At 39.8% G+C, this 18,019-nt stretch overlaps 1 protein-coding gene across 1 annotated transcript; it reads left to right on the top strand.

Moving 5' to 3' along the window:
• Positions 1-11,275: 11,275 nt before the first annotated feature.
• emx2 (empty spiracles homeobox 2) lies at positions 11,276-17,291 on the top strand. The gene is made up of 3 exons (XM_060924599.1): positions 11,276-12,472; positions 13,996-14,180; positions 16,708-17,291. The coding sequence occupies exons 1-3, from the start codon at positions 12,022-12,024 to the stop codon at positions 16,873-16,875; spliced, it is 804 nt and encodes a 267-aa protein (XP_060780582.1). The 5' UTR covers positions 11,276-12,021; the 3' UTR covers positions 16,876-17,291.
• The last annotated feature ends 728 nt before the right edge of the window (positions 17,292-18,019 follow it).

Below are 18,019 nucleotides of genomic sequence, written 5' to 3'. Positions count from 1 at the left end.
AAGAAGATTATCTGGTCAAATGAGACAAAAACTGAACTTTTTGGCCATCATGGGAAATGGCCATCAGTGAAGCATGGTGGTGGCAGCATCATGCTGTGGGGATATTCTTCATCTGTAGGGACAGGAAAGCTGGTCAGGACTGAAGGAAAAATGGATGGCACTAAATACAGGGCAATTCTGGAGGAAAACCTGTTTGAGTCAGTCAGAGGTTTGAGACTGGGACGAAGGTTCACGTTCCACCAGGACAATGACACCTAAACATACTGCTAAAGCTACAAGTGTGGTTTAAAGGGAAACATTTACATGTCTTGGAATGGCCTAGTCAAAGCCCAGACCTCAATCTAATTGAGAATCTGTAGCATAACTTGAAGATTGCTGTACACCAATGCAACCCATCTAACTTGAAGGAGTTGGAGCAGTTTTGCCTTGAGGAATGGGCAAAAATCCCAGTGGCTAGATGTGCTAAGCTAATAGAGACATACCCCAAGAGACTTGCAGCTGTAATTGTAGCAAAAGGTGTGGGGTGGGGGGAATACTTATGCACACTCCAGATTTCTGTTTTTTCATCTTATTGTTTGTGTCACAATAAAAAAAAAGAATGTGCACCTTAAAAGTGGTCAGCATGTTGTGTAAATCAAATGGTGCTAACTCTCCAAAGTCCATTTTAATTCCAGCTTGTAATGCGACAAAAAAGGACAAACATCAAGGGGGATGAATACTTTTGCAAGGCACTGTACTAAGTGTGATGTTACACAGTATATCAAGTTGTAGGTTTACATTCCGCCATCAGTGGCAATTAACTAGTACAGCAGCTTGGCCTCAATCTACTAATTTATGGCCAAGACTGATGTTAAAAAAATAAATAAATAAAATAATAATAATAATAAAAAAGACCACCAGGTCACCTCAGTTGTAGAGTTACTAATATATTTTTTAGAGTAGACGGTTAGTACATTTTCCTTCAAATTTAAAGCTAGACGGCCTTTCAAGTTCATAAAATCGGTGAAATTTAGTTCCCTCTGAAATTTGGTCATTGTGATCTATGTTTATTTCTGCAATATATAAAAACAACAACAACAACAAAAAAAAAAAACAGGCCATTCTGTGTCTGGGAAGTTTTTTAATTTGAGGGGATTCCCGAGCAAATAATGTGCATGAAATCGCTCGCTTCATGCAGTCAAGCAGACAGAGGAAGTCCGTGTGCAGATACGCAGGTTTACCTTCTTCTTCTTTTGGGTTTTATGGCAGCTGGCATCCACAGTGTTGCATTACTGCCATCTACAGGTTTGCCTTTGACTGTGCACTGACAGTTCCATCGTTCAGTCGCTAAACGAACAGCTGATCACACCGAGCTGCTCGCTGACCGCCGATATTTATTAGTTTGGTCCTGTGTTTCCTTTCCTTCTTATATAACATAACGTCTTTTCTTCTTGCTTTCCGTTACTGTAGTCGGTCTTTCACATTTCATTTGCACGCTCACCTCCTCCATTTTTCTCTCCAGTTTCAAATTTGCATCCCACAACGCCTTGTGCGAACGGGGAAAGCCCACCACATGACGCATGATGTAGTATCTTGAATTGGGTCATGGTGAAGCAGGAAAAAATAGTGGAGAATTTAGGGCCACGTGGAGATAAATTCATTAATTGTTCTTTTAGAAAAAAAAATTAATAAAATTGGAAGTCTGTGATTCGAATTCAGTAGCTTTCGGTCCACCAAACAAAAATTGGGCATCTGGGGAAAATTATTTTTATGACCTACAGTTGAAAAATCTGAAAGGCAGTCTAGCTTTAATGATTTTTACAATGAACTATGTTTAGAAATTATAAACTTACTTTATTACCGTATTTATTGTGGAGGTAGTGAAAGTTTAGGTGAAGTGCTTCTGAAGCTACAGTAGGTGAACACCAGAAAATAACAGTTTGCAAAGACTCATGTCCTGTGACCTCACTTGCAAAGATGCGAAAGGACTTGAGTCTGAAACATCCTAGTGCTTGGACAAGTGCATGTATTTTGTTAATTTTTAGTACATATTAGTGGACTGGGCGGCACGGTGGTGTAGTGGTTAGCGCTGTCACCTCACAGCAAGAAGGTCCGGGTTCGAGCCCCGTGGCCGGCGAGGGCCTTTCTGTGTGGAGTTTGCATGTTCTCCCCGTGTCCGCGTGGGTTTCCTCCGGGTGCTCCGGTTTCCCCCACAGTCCAAAGACATGCAGGTTAGGTTAACTGGTGACTCTAAATTGACCGTAGGTGTGAATGTGAGTGTGAATGGTTGTCTGTGTCTATGTGTCAGCCCTGTGATGACCTGGCGACTTGTCCAGGGTGTACCCCGCCTTTCGCCCGTAGTCAGCTGGGATAGGCTCCAGCTTGCCTGCGACCCTGTAGGACAGGATAAAGCAGCTAGAGATAATGAGATGAGATGAGATATTAGTGGACTGGTCAGCTTCTGAATTGCTGATACAACAAGACAGGCACACAGTTGCCAAGTAAAAGCAGCAAGCCAATTAGAAGAACTGTCAACAAGGAAATGATCCAAGCTTCCTAATTGAGTCTCCAAAGACATAAAGTCGACTAGTTTGTGCAGCTCAGCTTGTGTTGCGGATGCTGGCCAGGAAAGGTTTACTTTTCCGTGTTTTGCACGGTCGGGGAAACATGTTAAACTTTTTTTGTTCATCATGTGTAAGTGGATAAAGCTCAGTTGGCTCACAAAGGCAAAAACAAATCCACTGGTTTTGTCCAAAACCAGAATTGCAGTAACTTACCAAACCTGACTTCGTAATCATGGACCACAAGAATAAGACAATGCCATGGAAATAAATCTGATTGTGGTTCATGGTTTTGATCATGTTGCTCCGCCACATACAGTGTGTTTAATAACCTAAAGCAGGCCCTATGCAGATTTACTACAAAGAACAGTTTAAATGTGGTATGAAAGGAAAAATCCACTCCAACATTAAATTTTTAACTAAAGAATGTGATCAAGCTCTATGTATCCACCTTGAACAGTGAAACCTTTATGTTCGAGATCGTTTGAAACACTACTGTAAATCTGCTCACTGTCCTTTTGTCACATCAACATGCGAACTTAACAGAATAATAAAGATACAGCACCAAATAAATTAGCAACAGAATCACTCACAATCACCTTTCCAGTTAAATCTATAATTCTTTGGACATGAACAGTTACTGCTCATGTAGCTGTCACCACTTTAGGTTGGAGTTTAACCAAATTCTTCATTTGAGGGAATTTATGACCTAACTGGGTGATGCATGTAAAAATTTGCAGTTGAGAAGATAATTTCAACTGTGGCATGTAAAAGCTCAGACTGTTAACTTTCACTGTGCTGTCAAGCAAGCCATCATCAGGCTGAAATTATAAAACAAACCCATCAGAGAGAAACGTCTTTGGTACACTCTGAAAATGAAAGAACATACTGCTGAAATCAAGAACACCAAAAGGCCTGGAAGACGACAGACACAAATGGAGATGGACAACAAAAATGTCTTTCCCAGATAAAACCTCTTTACAACACTTGGTCAGATCAAGAACACCCTCCAGAAGGTAGGTCACCATATGTCAAATCCAACAATCAAGGAAAGACTTCACAATACTGAAGTCTTTACTGTCACCAAGTGTTAAAAATGACACATGAATTTACAGTGTCTTGCAAAAGTATTCATCCCCCTTGGTGTTGGTCCTGTTTTGTTGTATTACAATCTGGAATTAAAATGGATTTTGGAGAGTTAGCACCATTTGATTTACACAACATGCCTACCACTTTAAAGGTGCAAATTGGGCAACATGTACTTTGAATCCTCCCGTGTGTCTGTCAAGCCTGCTCCATGCTATTGGCTCCCTTTGTGATTTCAGCTGCTGGTTTCACCTTCAGTGGCGTTGCTGCAGGACCTCTTCCATCATCCATGTTGTCATCAGCACCCATTGCCAGTGGAAGTGGTGTGGCATCGGGAAACCTTGTCACCACCTTGCAGTCTTTAAGTAATGACAGAAATCTCATCTCATTATCTCTAGCCGCTTTATCCTGTTCTACAGGGTCGCAGGCAAGCTGGAGCCTATCCCAGCTGACTACAGGGTACACCCTGGACAAGCCACCAGGTCATCACAGGGCTGGCACATAGACACAGACAACCATTCACACTCACATTCACACCTACGGTCAATTTAGAGTCACCAGTTAACCTAACCTGCATGTCTTTGGACTGTGGGGGAAACCGGAGCACCCGGAGGAAACCCACGCGGACACGGGGAGAACATGCAAACTCCACACTCGCCGGCCACGGGGCTCGAACCCAGACCTTCTTGCTGTGAGGCGACAGCGCTAACCACTACACCACCGTGCTGCCCAAATGACAGAAATGTAGAATATATTAATAATAAATTTTATTTATAATGCACTTTACATTTAGAGCAAATCTCAAAGTGATACAAAATAGAAACATCACTAAAAAGGCAGATAGAAACAACATAAAAAATGAACAGAAATAAAGCATAGTATGTTCTGCTGAAAAGAAATGTTTTAAGTCCTTTTTTAAAACTCTCAGTAATCTGTGGTGCCCTCAGATATTTCAGGAAGGGCATTCCATAGGCGAGGGGCAGCAGAACAGAAGGCTCGATCACCAATGGTGCTGAGCTTAGTCCTGGGGTGGCGGAGGCGATTTGAGTGGGTAGAGTGAAGAGATCACGTTGAGTAATTCTTTCAGGTAGATGGGAGCATTTCCATAGATGCACTGCTGAGTAAGAAGGGAGACCTTGTATTCAATCCTGGCAGAGACACAGAGCCAGTGAAATGAACGGAGAATGGGTGTGATGTGTTTATATTTTTGCACTCTCATCAGGATCCTTGCAGCGCTGTTCTGAATATATTGTAGTCTTTGAAGACTCTTGCTCGGGATCCCAATGAGAAGGGCATTGCGGTAATCCAACCTGGAGGAGACAAAAGTGTGGACCAACTTTTCAGCATCTGATAAGATGAGAGTGGGACGGAGTTTGGCAATATTTCTGAGATGGTAAAAACAGATCTTGCAAAGATGTTTGATATGGACTTCGAGGTGAGTTGAGGATCAAATTTTATACCAAGGTTGATGACTAATGAGGAGATGGGAATGTGGTGATCAGAGAATGTAATGCTGGTTATGGAGGACGACTGGATCTGGTGTGGGGTACCAACCAAGATTGCTTCAGTTTTTTGGAGCTGTTCAGCTGGAGAAAGTTGTGATTCATCCACACCTTTATCTCCTTCAGACAGGCAGTGAGTATAGATAGAGGAGAGTAGGAGGAGGAGGATGCAGAAGGATGTGTATCTGTTTTTATATAAAGTTGTGTGTCATTAGCGTAGCAATGAAATGAAATGCCATAGCAAGTAATGACATGGCCAAGGGGGAGCATGCATAGAGTGAACAGAATGGGGCCAAGGACTAACCCCTGAGGGACCCCGCAGGTGACTATGTGTGTCTGGGATCTTGCATTTCCAAAGGAAATGTACTCTGTTCTGTCAGTGAGATAAGATTTGAACCAGTTAAGGGCTGTGCCAGTGAGTCCAGTGGTGTGATGTAACCGGTTGAGGAGTATACCATGGTCAATAGTATCAAATGTACAAAACAATGGATTTACTGCAGTTTTCTCAGTGCTCAGTATAATGTTGTTGTCCAGGTGTGGTTGGCATTACTAATGCTGCCACAGCTGCCGCAGTTGGTGTTGTGGCCGGGTGGGTGGGCAGGATGCCCCTTCATTGAAACCTTGTTTTTAACAAAAAAAAAAATTTGAAAAAACATTATGTGCTTTCTTGTGGCTTAAATAAACTTCCGTCAGTCAAGCTCACAGGTTTTTTTTTCTTCATCACATTCTTTTGGTTGAACAAACACACCTTTAAGCAGACCTTTAAAAAAACCCCAAAACATTAAATTGATGCTTTCTCAGAATTAATCATTTAAGCAATGGCTGCATTGTGCTTTCAACATGTATGGGTTAAGGGTTTTTTGATTCATAGAATAAAACAAAATAACTAGCAGCCATGCAAATGGAATAAGGACATTAATAGCATTCTAATGATTTACCTTTTTTTTTAAATGAAGATGTTACTTCTCAATCAATAATTTGGCTAAATTTCAACCATATCCTCAATCAATCCATCCTACCAAAGAAAAGAAAAAAGAAGATGAGAAACTTACTTTTCTTCCCATGATCTTCAGGAAATTGGGATGATGCAACATCCGGTCGAACATGTGATTTGTGAACTATTCCAAATATATCATGGTAGTGAAGGTGTTCAGGTCACAGGGTTGAGAGAAATGTACTGATGGGGGAGAGGAAAAAAAGGCAAGATATCTTAATTAGATTGTGACAATAAATGCAAAAAATAAAAATGATTATATTTTAAAAAGTGGAGTTATAGAAGGCTGGGAGATTTTGTTTAGCTGACCGTGCAGTAGATTTTGTTTTATTCTTGCTTTAATAATAATAATAATAATAATAATAATAATAATAATTTAAAAAGAAAAAAAAGATTTACACCTGACCTTTATTAATAATTATAAATACAATCTCACTGGGACACATATGGCACCTCAGTCATGGAGTCACGTGTCTCTGGATGAACTGTGTGTGTGTGTGTGTGTGTGTGTGTGTGTGTGTGTGTGTGTGATGGTGCTGTAGGACCACCCATACATCTTAATCCTCCCTTCAATTTATCTCTTTTCAGACCAAAAAAAAAATCTCTCCAAAATGAAACATTTAGGCGCTCAGAGCGTGACGTGGCTTTTCTGTTCAGCACGTTTCAGACTCGAGCTGGTGACAATTGAAGGCCTGAATTCCCACGGCAGAGGTGATGAACTTCCCAAACTGGATTAAAGCCCTCTGTTTGCTCAGAACCCTTTTTCTCTGGAGCTGGATCGCAGCTCACAAACCCCCGTCACCCAACAAGTGGCCCTTCCACTCAAACCGGGGCCCGCTGTTTAAACCCCGCCGGGAAGCGCTCACCGGCATCGCTCCGCCCACTCATTAACGCCATTCATTACACATTAAACACAAGAAACCTTTTCGCTTTAATGAAATAGTCGCGCGCTCAAGACCAGTACATCAGTGGACAGCTTAATAATAATAATAATAATAATAATAATAATAATAATAATAATCTTGTGCGGCAAAACCCGACAATGTTTGAAGGCAGCTGTCAAAAGTTCAAAACAACAATCTCGATGAGACTCTTTAAGAGGCTGTTCCATAAACTATACTGTTCCATAAACCCTGTTCACTTTCAGAGCGGTACTTCGCGGTACCGGTGCGGTCCACTGGGTCGGAACATCAGGATCAACAGGATTGTTAAAGGAGTTTCACTCGAGCTTCGAACATAACGAAAGCATCACGGAAACACAAACGCGTTCTCAGATCAGGGCATTTCGGGGGCAAGAATTCTACATTCTGGCAATTCCAATCAATTCTAACGCTTCTTGGAAATAATTTCTTCAGTGCTCACGTTTGGTTTAATATTTCATCTACTGGAGCCACGTGCAACAACAACAACAGCAATAATAATAATAATAATAATAATAATAATAATAATAATACGCAAATTATAAAAGAAATCGTGCTTGAATTGCATCATATATTTCATACAATACTAAGCCCTAAACACACACACACACACACACACAGAGTAAACATGTTCTATTAATATAATAAAGTTTAATCAACTAGTGCAAACATTTATTGGACTAATATTTACTAGTCTCCCTTAACTTTAGTCAGTCAGTCAGAGTCTCTCTCTCTCTCTCTCTCTCTCTCTCTCTCGTCTGTGAGCAAACGATCAAATCCTGAATTGAGCAGTCATATCGGATTTGGATGTCATCGTTTTACTCGCGTTATTTCTTCAATCCACAGCTGTAACACCTGGAATTCGTTTCTTTCTTTCTTTCTTTCTTTCTTTCTTTCTTTCCACGCAAAACTATTTTCGCGTTCACGATTCTCTATTTTTGGTTTTCACCTGTCATTGATGCTTGTAGTCTAGCGACTATATTTTAAGGTTAAATATCATAGATTATTAATTACAAGTGAAAACTGATTAAATGCCTCTGAGAAAGTCAGATCTGACTAGAAGCCTATTAGGGGAGGGGAGGGAGGGGAGGGGAGGGGAGGGGAGGGGGCATCAGTAGGAAAGCATGGCGTTGGTCTTCCCACTTGGTTTCTCACCCTCATCTCTTTCAAATCAAATAACCACTAATCACCAAACTTATATGTAACGCCTATCCAGGAGTCTGCACAAACCGAATAACTCATTATGATGGACAGATTTGTGCTATTCATATTTGCATGACCTCTGCTTTGTGCAAAATAAAACATGTACAACTCAACCAGCACACGCAAGCGTAATACACATGAAGCACTAGTGATCCATGTCTAGAAATACATATACATTCAACCATATATTATTTATTTCACATGTATATAATGCATGCAAACAGACATGCACATAAACACCACACACACACACACACACACACACACACACACACACACACACACACACACACACACACAGAGCATCATCACAAGGACAGGTCCATTAAAGAGCATGTTCATGACCTTGACTTAAAGAAAGGGAGTAAAACATTAACAAGACACTATTCACTTTTTAGTGACGAAACTGATTTGTCTCTTTTGTGAAAGAAAAAAATTAAACGGCCTCCAAATTTTGAAAGGATGAAAAAAAAAAATCAGGGGCCTCCCCCCAACGCCCCAACTTGCAGCCAAAGAGAAGGTAAAATACTCCACTCTCTTTATAGCTTAAGATTTTATCAACAATTTAAAGTGTCCCACTGTCTTTCAGATCCAAGTATAAACCATGTCACAAGGACAGTCAGGCTCATGACCTGTTAATGAGTTTTACTTGTATACTCCAGTTTGCCCTTTTGTGACTATTCTGATTTCAAGATGCATTAAAAAAGTAAATGAGTCAGGAAAGACAAACTCCTCACATCATAACCAGAGAGTAGGCAAGTCAGTAGCCCATACAGTTTAACATTATCAACTCTTAAAAAAAAAAGCACCCCATAGTCACATGGCTTGTTGACAGAGCACTAATTTGCTTTACCAAATCTAAAAGTGCTATGACAACAAGCCATGTGACAGCCAACCCTGTTCTCCCCTTTTTAAAAAGTTGAATGGTCTAAACCTGTGTTTTTATATCTAGGTGTTTTTTTAAATTTAAATTATTCAACTATTTTCATTCTTGTTTTCACATTTGAAACACTTCACAGTGGCTTTAAAATGGTTGGAAGGCACAGTCCTGGTGTGATGCATTTTGGAAAAGGACTCGTTTTCTTGGCAGGATTTTAACCTGTGCAGGTTCAGGAACATCATCCATCATTTTAGGGCTACTTTTTAAAACCATCATTAGCTAGCAGGTGTCTCTTAGCATGAGAACTCGCTCGGCAACACAAATACGACTTCTAATCAAAACAGTGGAGAAAACTGCACTAGTCTGAGCAGCGTTTCTGTCTGCCAAGGTGTCGTGTGTCCCCCCCCCCAATTCACATTAAATGTTCGGGGAACAGAATTTCAGGAAAGATAAACTTGTACATGTATATTAAAGGGGAAAAAAAACTTACCTAAAAGCAGAGCTGAAAGATCACTCATCTCTAGGCGCACAAATGATGCACCCGAAAAGCATCACCTCCCCAGAGAGCCTTCTGTGACCTGCAGCTCTTTGAGACAACCTTCCAAATATGTAAGAAACTACTGCTGTGCCATGTTATTTTTTCCCCTCTTGGAAGAATAAAGTTGGTGTTTCGGCTGTAAACTACAGCCGACTGCAACTTAAAGGTTTTTTTTTAAGTGCAATTCATAAACACGCCTACAGGCGGCGTCCTGAGACTTTTTTCTCCTCCTTGCCGCTGAATCGTCTTCAGCAGTTTAACATCAATCATGAACAAATTGGGAGGGGGGACAAAAACAAAATAGTATTGCTTGTATATCAAAACATAAAAGAATACATTGATGGCTTCTACTCCAACTACAAAAGTATACTAATACTAATAATAATACTAATACCAATACTACTACTACTAATAATAAAGTCGTGGAGAAAATGCAAAACCATGTCATGCACTGCATCCTGTCATCATCTTAAATAAAAACAGTCACAAGCTGGAGAACACAGCAGTGGCTTCATAAAGTTTCCTAAAACACGTAAAAAAACATTCTGCTGAAACAAACAAACAAACAAACAAACTGAAAGTAAGCACTGACTAAAGCTGAACTTGTTTAAATCATATTTACTTGCATGAGAAGATTAGGTGATATTTAGAAACGCAGAAACAGAAAGTGTCTTTCTGTCTCAATCATGCAAAAAAAAGAGAAAATAAAATGTCTACTGCTAATAATAACACTTTTACTAGCACAGCAGCAGCAGCAGCAATAATAATAATAATAATAATAATAATAATAATAATAATAATCGGCTATTTCAGGCGATTTTTGATTGCATTTAGCGATCAGAGTGAAATGCAGGTGAAATATAACCCATACATTGCTGTATACGTGGATTAAGCTAATACCCGTTAGAGGTGGGACAAAAACAAACATCCATGCGCGTCTTAATTGTGTTCAGCGTGTCCCGTAGTGTCTCACACCTATGGGTTATAATAAAACTTCTACATTATTAGCTTAAATCTTAAAATCGGGAATGTCTTTGAAAACAGCCGAGTAAAATTTCTTTGGAAGATGATTAAATAGTTTCGAATATGTCGAAACAATAAATGTGTAAACAACAAAACAACATTACAGAGAGCGCGTCACTGATTCCTCAGCGCTTTATCTGGATCGGGATGGAACCGAGATGACTGGGCGCACAGCTGGGATAATGCAGATGGGAATTCACTCCATCGAAGATCATCTTATGAAAAATAAAAATATAAACTTAAGGAGGAGATAATAATAATAATAATAATAATAATAATAATAATAATAATAATAATAATAATGTAGCCTATGACACGCACCTGTGTGTATTTTTGTAAACGGATTGTGGAAGAGTTAAGTAGTGATGTTCATAATGTGACTCAGCCTTATGGGTCAGTTAATGAACGCTTATAGCACGTAATAGGCCTCTTAACAAACGGAGCTGAAAATCTCGCCTGTGTCTAATAAATGAGCCTCATCCCCCCATCCTTCTGACCAATAGAGAGAGAGAGGGAGAGAGAGAGAGGGAGAGAGAGAGACTAAACTTAACTCATCACATCAGAAAAAAAATGAAAAGGCGGAGGGTCGCGAAGGAAACAGCGGAGAGGCCGCAGAGAGTCACAAACTCACTGATCTGATTAATTCAGGAAAATCTCTGAGCAGCTTTTGTAGCTTTGTGTCGTTCAGCGTTTAAAGATTAGTGCTTCTTTTTTTTTTAATTTTAAATAAAGTGCACAAGTATAACAGCAAAAGCCTTCTCTGACCTGTCAGACAGCTGAGCGTGAGGCGCAGAGGGAGCCGACCTCCGAGTCTCTGTAACGGGGATCAGCGCGGACAGCTCTCCGGTTCCGGTGGAGGTGTGCTTGAGGGGTGAAGGGGGGCGAATCCGTTCCGTTTCTCATGAATCCGCCTCTCTCTCCGTTATCCACTCGGTGAGGCACGCGCTTTAGAGACTCCTCGGACCCTTTTAGGAAAACAGCACCGAGGATCAATCACTGAGCCATCACGGCGGCTCGGGAGAACAGGAAGCTGTTTACAGGAGCTCGGGTGCTAATTAGGCTGAACACAATCACCGCCACAACTCGGCCAGGAACTGGTTCTTGTGCGTCCATGGAGCGCGCGGAGAAGCGAAGCGCCTCCGCCATCGCCATGTGCGCATCTTGTACAGAGTTTTGAACAACAACAACGAAAAAAATCTTTTCGCTTCCCAAATCGACAGTTAGTTATTTATTCCTGACTCAACTTTTTTTGGTGGAGTACTGTATTTCCCCCCGATCAACGGACTTCACGGTAACAGTGAGTGGCGGAAATATTTTTTACGGTTTTTAAGCACCATGTTTCAGCCCACACCGAAGAGATGTTTCACTATAGAGTCTCTGGTAGCGAAGGATAATAATCCTCCTCCTCCTGTTCTACCGTCGTCCAGATCCGAGGAGCCCACGCGACCCACGGCGGCGGCAGCGCTCAGCTACGCCGGTGCGAGCCACGTGAGCCCGTTTCTGAACGGCTTCACCGCCGGCGCGAGGGGCGTCTACTCCAGCGCGGACCTGGTATTCGCCGAGGCCATGTCGCACGCGCCCAGCTCGGCCGTGCCCGTTCACCCGGTCGTTCCCGCTCCCGCTCCTCATCCGCCGCCGCCGCCGCCGCCGCACGCGCTCGCCGCTCACCACGCGCTTACTTCCTCGCACGGGCCGCACGCGCTCTTTGCCAGCCAGCAAAGGGACCCTGCAACTTTTTACCCGTGGTTAATACACAGATACAGATACCTGGGGCACAGATTTCAAGGTAAAATTTATTATTATTATTATTATTATTATTATTATTATTATTATTATTAAATAGTTTAGCTGTCGTTCTTGTTTTTCTTTCTTTCTTTTTATTATTATTATTATTATTATTATTATTATTATAATTATTTTTAAAAATTTGTCTTGTTCCAGATCGAAAATAAATTAGCACATGTCCGGTTTGGCAATTCATAGTTTATATCCATTAAAAAAAAAAGAAAAAAGAAAAAAAAAGCGCAGCACATTAAACGAATATGAAAACGAACACAACGAAAATATCGTTTTAAATGCACTTTTTGTATGTTTGCCTTTTTTTTTTTTTAAATTTAAACATTTTTTGGCCAGTTTAAGAAATTCAGTTCGGCTCCCACTGAAACAGTTTACAGCCCGAATGATGATGCAGTTCAGCAGTAATCCTTACAACTACATGAGGAAAACAAGACCATAACAAAATGAACTAATTACACTTGGTTTAATTTTAATTTAATTGCCTTTACGATGTAAACGGGCTTTACTATTTGAATAACGCTAAACAACAGAAGATTAAAATAACAATAATAATAATAATAATAACAACAACAGTGTAATAGAGCACGTTACAAGAGAAATAGAAACGCCTCTTTAATGTGGTCTGAAATGATGGCCAGAAGTAATTTCAGTATTATTTCTTCTGAAATACAGTAAAGAGGCCATCCGTCCTGTTCTCTCCTGTTTCTCATAAACAAAGACTGTCGAAGGGACCTGGAGTTGTTCAGTGTGAACGGAGGGGCATCGAAACAGGGAAAATAAATAAACCGTGCGTGCTTTTATCCACTCCAGGCCCTGAATGGCCGAACAGGCACAAAGTAATACTAACTACATCAGGAATTAACATGTTCTGTCTTTGTGTGTGTGTGTGTGTGTGTGTGTGTGTTTTAGGTTACTAACCCCTATGTTGCAAGATCAGGGTTGTTCTTGTTTTTTTGACAGTTTACTTTATGATTATTATTTTAGTTCAGCGATTGCTTGATCATATTTGTATCGAGATGTTGCAGACGTTTCTTTAGATGAGAAATGTGTCTTAACTCATGCACTACTGATAAGAAGAGAATCATTTCATGAGCAGCTTTTGTAATGATTGGAAATGTTAAATAATGATTAGAATTACGATCTCAATGTTAGTTTTGATTTATGATTTGGGTTGTAGTTCAATTTATTCGAGGCCCGCTCCTGTACATGGAGTAAAGAAGTGAAGCCAGATCCTTATCCTTAAAACATGGACATATCTGTAAATATAGTGCCATTTAAATATAAATTAGCATCGATTACACAGTGCACGTGGTGCCGCTGTGCTAATTTGAATGAGTTGACGGTCAGCTCGAGTGTTTGTTGTGTTTGTACAGAGGCCTGCATGGCGGTCTAATAGTGATCATAGCTTATAAAAGTAAGGGATAATAATAATAATAATAATAATAATAATAATAATAATAATAATGTTTCATGCGCATGAACCGATCATGTTTTTTTCGTGCAATATTGCAGGAAACGAAACGAGTCCGGAGAGTTTCCTTTTGCACAACGCACTCGCCAGGAAGCCCAAACGGATCCGCACGGCGTTTTCTCCGTCGCAACTGCTTCGGCTCGAGCACGCGTTTGAAAAAAACCACTACGTGGTGGGAGCAGAGCGGAAGCAGCTCGCACACAGCCTCAGCCTCACAGAAACTCAGGTAGGACCACATCTACCTGCCTCTGATATACACGTGCATGACAGGGAAACAAAATAGTGCGCTTGTTTTCTACTTGATTTCATGCATAATGCAAAAAAACAAACAAAAACAGCTTACCTCGACGTGCACGACATGATGCGCATACATCAACACCTGGATTTCAGTTCATCACTTCTGGAAGTCTGAAACGCATGCGTGCACGCGCGCCTTCTTGATCTTGATCTTGATCATAACTCACTGTAAATCTTTTTTTTTTAAAGTGTTTGCTTGTGATTTAAAAAAAAAAAAACTCAAAATGCACTACGAAGCGCTTTTATACATTTTATACATTCATATATATTTTCTATTTAAACATTGCGTGAGTTTTCTTTTCCACGTCGAACCTATACTTGAAAAAATATATTAATCACATCTGATTCCCTGTGATTTAAAAAAACAAAAAACAAAACATGGCCTGGATTAAAAGGATCTGACAAGCCACTTGTTCCTTTATTATGCCCATCTGATTATACATTTTAAATATATATTATGACTAGTTAAATACATAGTTATTAACTAATATGTAAATGAGAATGTGGTTATTAAGGAATGCAAATTTAGGTACAACTAATTAACGGCGCAAACATGAGGCTATTTGGGTGTTTGAAGTGGCTCACTGTTGAATTCGTATTGACCCTTAAAAAAAAAAAAAGTTTGGTTAGGATCAGGATTAAATGTTGTGTGTGAGCTCGATTGAACACGTCCTCATATTAACTCCTTCTAGAAAATGTCTGGCACTTATCCGGTTAACCAGTTAAAAGGGGACACTTCAGAGAAAGAGGCGCCATATTTAGAGTCGTATTTGTGTTTATATGGCTCGGTGGCTGTATTGTGCCCGGTGTGAGCTCAGATCCCCTTTTCTAAACGAGGCCAAGAGGGAGAAATGGACTATAGGAGCCACTTCAATGCTTCAATTAGCGTCCTGAAAAAGCGCATTAAATGCACCTCGCTGCTGGCCAAGCTCACTTTGGGGCTGATATGAAGGATAAAAGATGACGAATTAAAGCTAAGGGGGCAAACGAGTGAGCAAAATGCAAAGGAAAAGTTTTCCCTTCCTTCTATGCTCATTCAATATCCTGGCTCAATAACCTTTACACCTCGAAAAGAGAAATCCCTCAGTGAATGACAGCAGCACACTCACTGTGGACGAATGTGTGAAAAATAAATGTGCTGCTTGGTAATGGATTTATTTTTATTTTTTGCACTGTTACAGTTGGTGCACTAAACACCACTACAATGATTATTCTCTGAAGCGCAGTCTCACTAGTCTCAAACGTGCATAATAATAATAATAATAATAATAATAATAATAATAATAATAATAATAATAATAATTGCATGAAACAGCACTGAGTGTGTAACCTTCTCACTCAGAGAGCAGCAATGACATTCACTTTATCCTTCCGCACGACTGCTTTTATTTGTATTATTTGTACACGTTGACAAAATAGACCCTCTCTACGTGATATCTTTAACATGACAGCAAAAGCTAATTACGACCGTTGATGCAGATTTTTAACCGGATATCCGCGTTAACACGTGGCTCCATTTGAAAAACAGAAAGACTTGGCAAGAAGGGAGTTGACTTTTTTTTTTTTTTGCTCAGATGATTACTGACTCTTGCATTTTCATTCTGCCCTATAAGTTGTGTCAGAGACCCAGAAATCCAGTAAACACCACAGTGTCCACAGGCTAATTAGATTTATACTGTATTTATTTATTAATGTTTCGAGTTGCACTGCTATAGAGCACTATAGTGCACTCTGTGAATGGTGATTTATACACACCGACTACACACTTGGTGTCATGGCTCAGATAAAACGCCTCATTTTTTTGTGTTTGTGATTGGAATTAAAAAAAAAAATCTTTATTCATATATACAGGCGAAAGCAAACTGCTTGTACATTCTTTTCCTCGTCACTGGGGTGGGACCATTAAAGGAGGACCTTTAGTCTAGTGGTTTTTAGTCTGTACATTAAATAAATTAAAGGTCTCCAGAACAAAAAAAAAAAAAGATGCACACTAAAGGTTTAAAATGTCCTCTTGATTTGATTTCCATGGACAGTCCAGTTTCTTTCTATCTGAGAGCATTTTTAATGTTGTTAAAACAGCTCCAGTCAGAAACGCAAGGATACAGGCAGCAACTTTTTGTCCGTTTCTGACTACCCTTTGGAGTATATTTAGACTGTGGTGTTGTGTCTCGTCAGGAAAGAGCTCGCTGAATCAAATGAAGTCTCGCTATTTAGCCTGCACTCCCGGATAGAGTGACCGTGTGCCTTTTTTTCCTTGTATAAGGCTATTCATCTTCTTCCAGACCCGTCACTGATACTAAAAGCTGAGAGACCAACTTGTTTTTTTTTTTTTTTGTCAATGCAAAAATCTACCAGGAGAATGGTTGATTTTTTTCATGCATGTTTGTGTTATTTATTTATTTATTATTTTTTTTCCCCTCCTCTCCCCCCCTCACCCCCCTCCTGCTTTCCGACAGGTCAAAGTTTGGTTTCAGAACAGAAGAACGAAATTTAAGCGGCAGAAACTGGAGGAGGAAGGCTCGGACTCGCAGCAGAAAAAGAAAGGCACGCATCACGTGAACCGGTGGCGGCTCGCGACAAAACAGGCGAGTCCCGAGGAAATAGACGTCACGTCGGACGATTAAAAAAAAAAAAGAAAGAAAGAAAGAAAGAAAAAAAAGAGAAACAACCCAAATAAATAAAAACACAAATAAATAAAAAGACTCGAGGTGTTTTTGAAGCCTGGAAAGCGCGACGTGGAGTGAAGTGGGACATGGATCAAGGACGCCGAGAGACAGAGAGAGAGAGAGAGAGAGAGAGCAAAGCCAATTTCTCTTCTTCGGATCTCGGCAGCTTGAGGGTGAGAAAATCCTGCCGCTGTCACCACGAGGAAACTGTCAATAGTGTTTTCCACGTTGCCAAGGCAACATGATTGACAGGTAGTGCGTGGCCACGCCCCCCGCCCCACCTCAACTCACTCAAAAAACAAACAAACAAACAAACAAACAAACAACTCCTAATGCGCATAGGACATTTGCACTTCTGAGAATATTTTTTATTCAAAGCTATCAAAATACATTTTTCTTTTTGGCAAAACTTGAATTGCATGATAAAGAGCAAGTTTTTTTTTTTTTTTTTGCGGGGGGCGTCGGTGAATTTAATTTAACCCTTCTTGCAAAGTAACTTTATTCGGATTCTCTTTTTCAATCTGGGAAATGTCATGTGTGCTTTCTGTTTTGTTTTGTTTTTTTTTCTTAAAAAAAAAACAGTGTGCAGTCTTTGAATTTATAATTATCGTGTCCAAGTGGTTGTGAAAAACGATATGAAGTAGCAATGCTGCGGTAAAGTGTCTTTTCTAATAAGTTAAAAAAAATGAAGACCGAACAATTACTCTCAATTAAAAAAAAAAAAAAAAAAAAGGTCAGTGACATTCCTTGAAAATTTTTAGCTTCACCATGACGCCCTATTTTTTGGTGCAAATCTGTCTCATTTGCCACAAAATACTAAAACGAAAATAAATAAATAAATAAATAAATTTATAAAAATAATTGACGGCCGCCAAGCAGCAAAAACTTCAAAAGCACTGAGCGTATATATTCCATGTACAGAGATACTTAAATGCTAATGTTTGTTAGAAAATCCTCTTTTACCAGAATGTAAATAATTTGTGTTTTTGTGTTAAGTTTGCTACAATTTTAACATAAAAATATACTTCCAAGAAGTATATAATTGTCAATATTTTGTCAATAAAGTTTTATCATGTTGCTCAGAATAAAAAAAAAAAAAAAT

Source organism: Neoarius graeffei, chromosome 7, assembly GCF_027579695.1.
Source record: "Neoarius graeffei isolate fNeoGra1 chromosome 7, fNeoGra1.pri, whole genome shotgun sequence".
Classification (NCBI taxonomy): Eukaryota; Metazoa; Chordata; class Actinopteri; order Siluriformes; family Ariidae; genus Neoarius; species Neoarius graeffei.
The sequence above is the reverse complement of the archived record's forward strand: the minus strand, read 5'-3'. Positions and strand labels throughout refer to the sequence as shown.

Coding starts and splice junctions, on each gene's coding strand:
- emx2 (XM_060924599.1), top strand. CDS start 12,022: ATGTTTCAGCCCACACCGAAGAGATGTTTCACTATAGAGTCTCTGGTA. Junction 12,473..13,995: donor CCTGGGGCACAGATTTCAAG/GTAAAATTTATT, acceptor GCAATATTGCAG/GAAACGAAACGAGTCCGGAG. Junction 14,181..16,707: donor TCAGCCTCACAGAAACTCAG/GTAGGACCACAT, acceptor GCTTTCCGACAG/GTCAAAGTTTGGTTTCAGAA.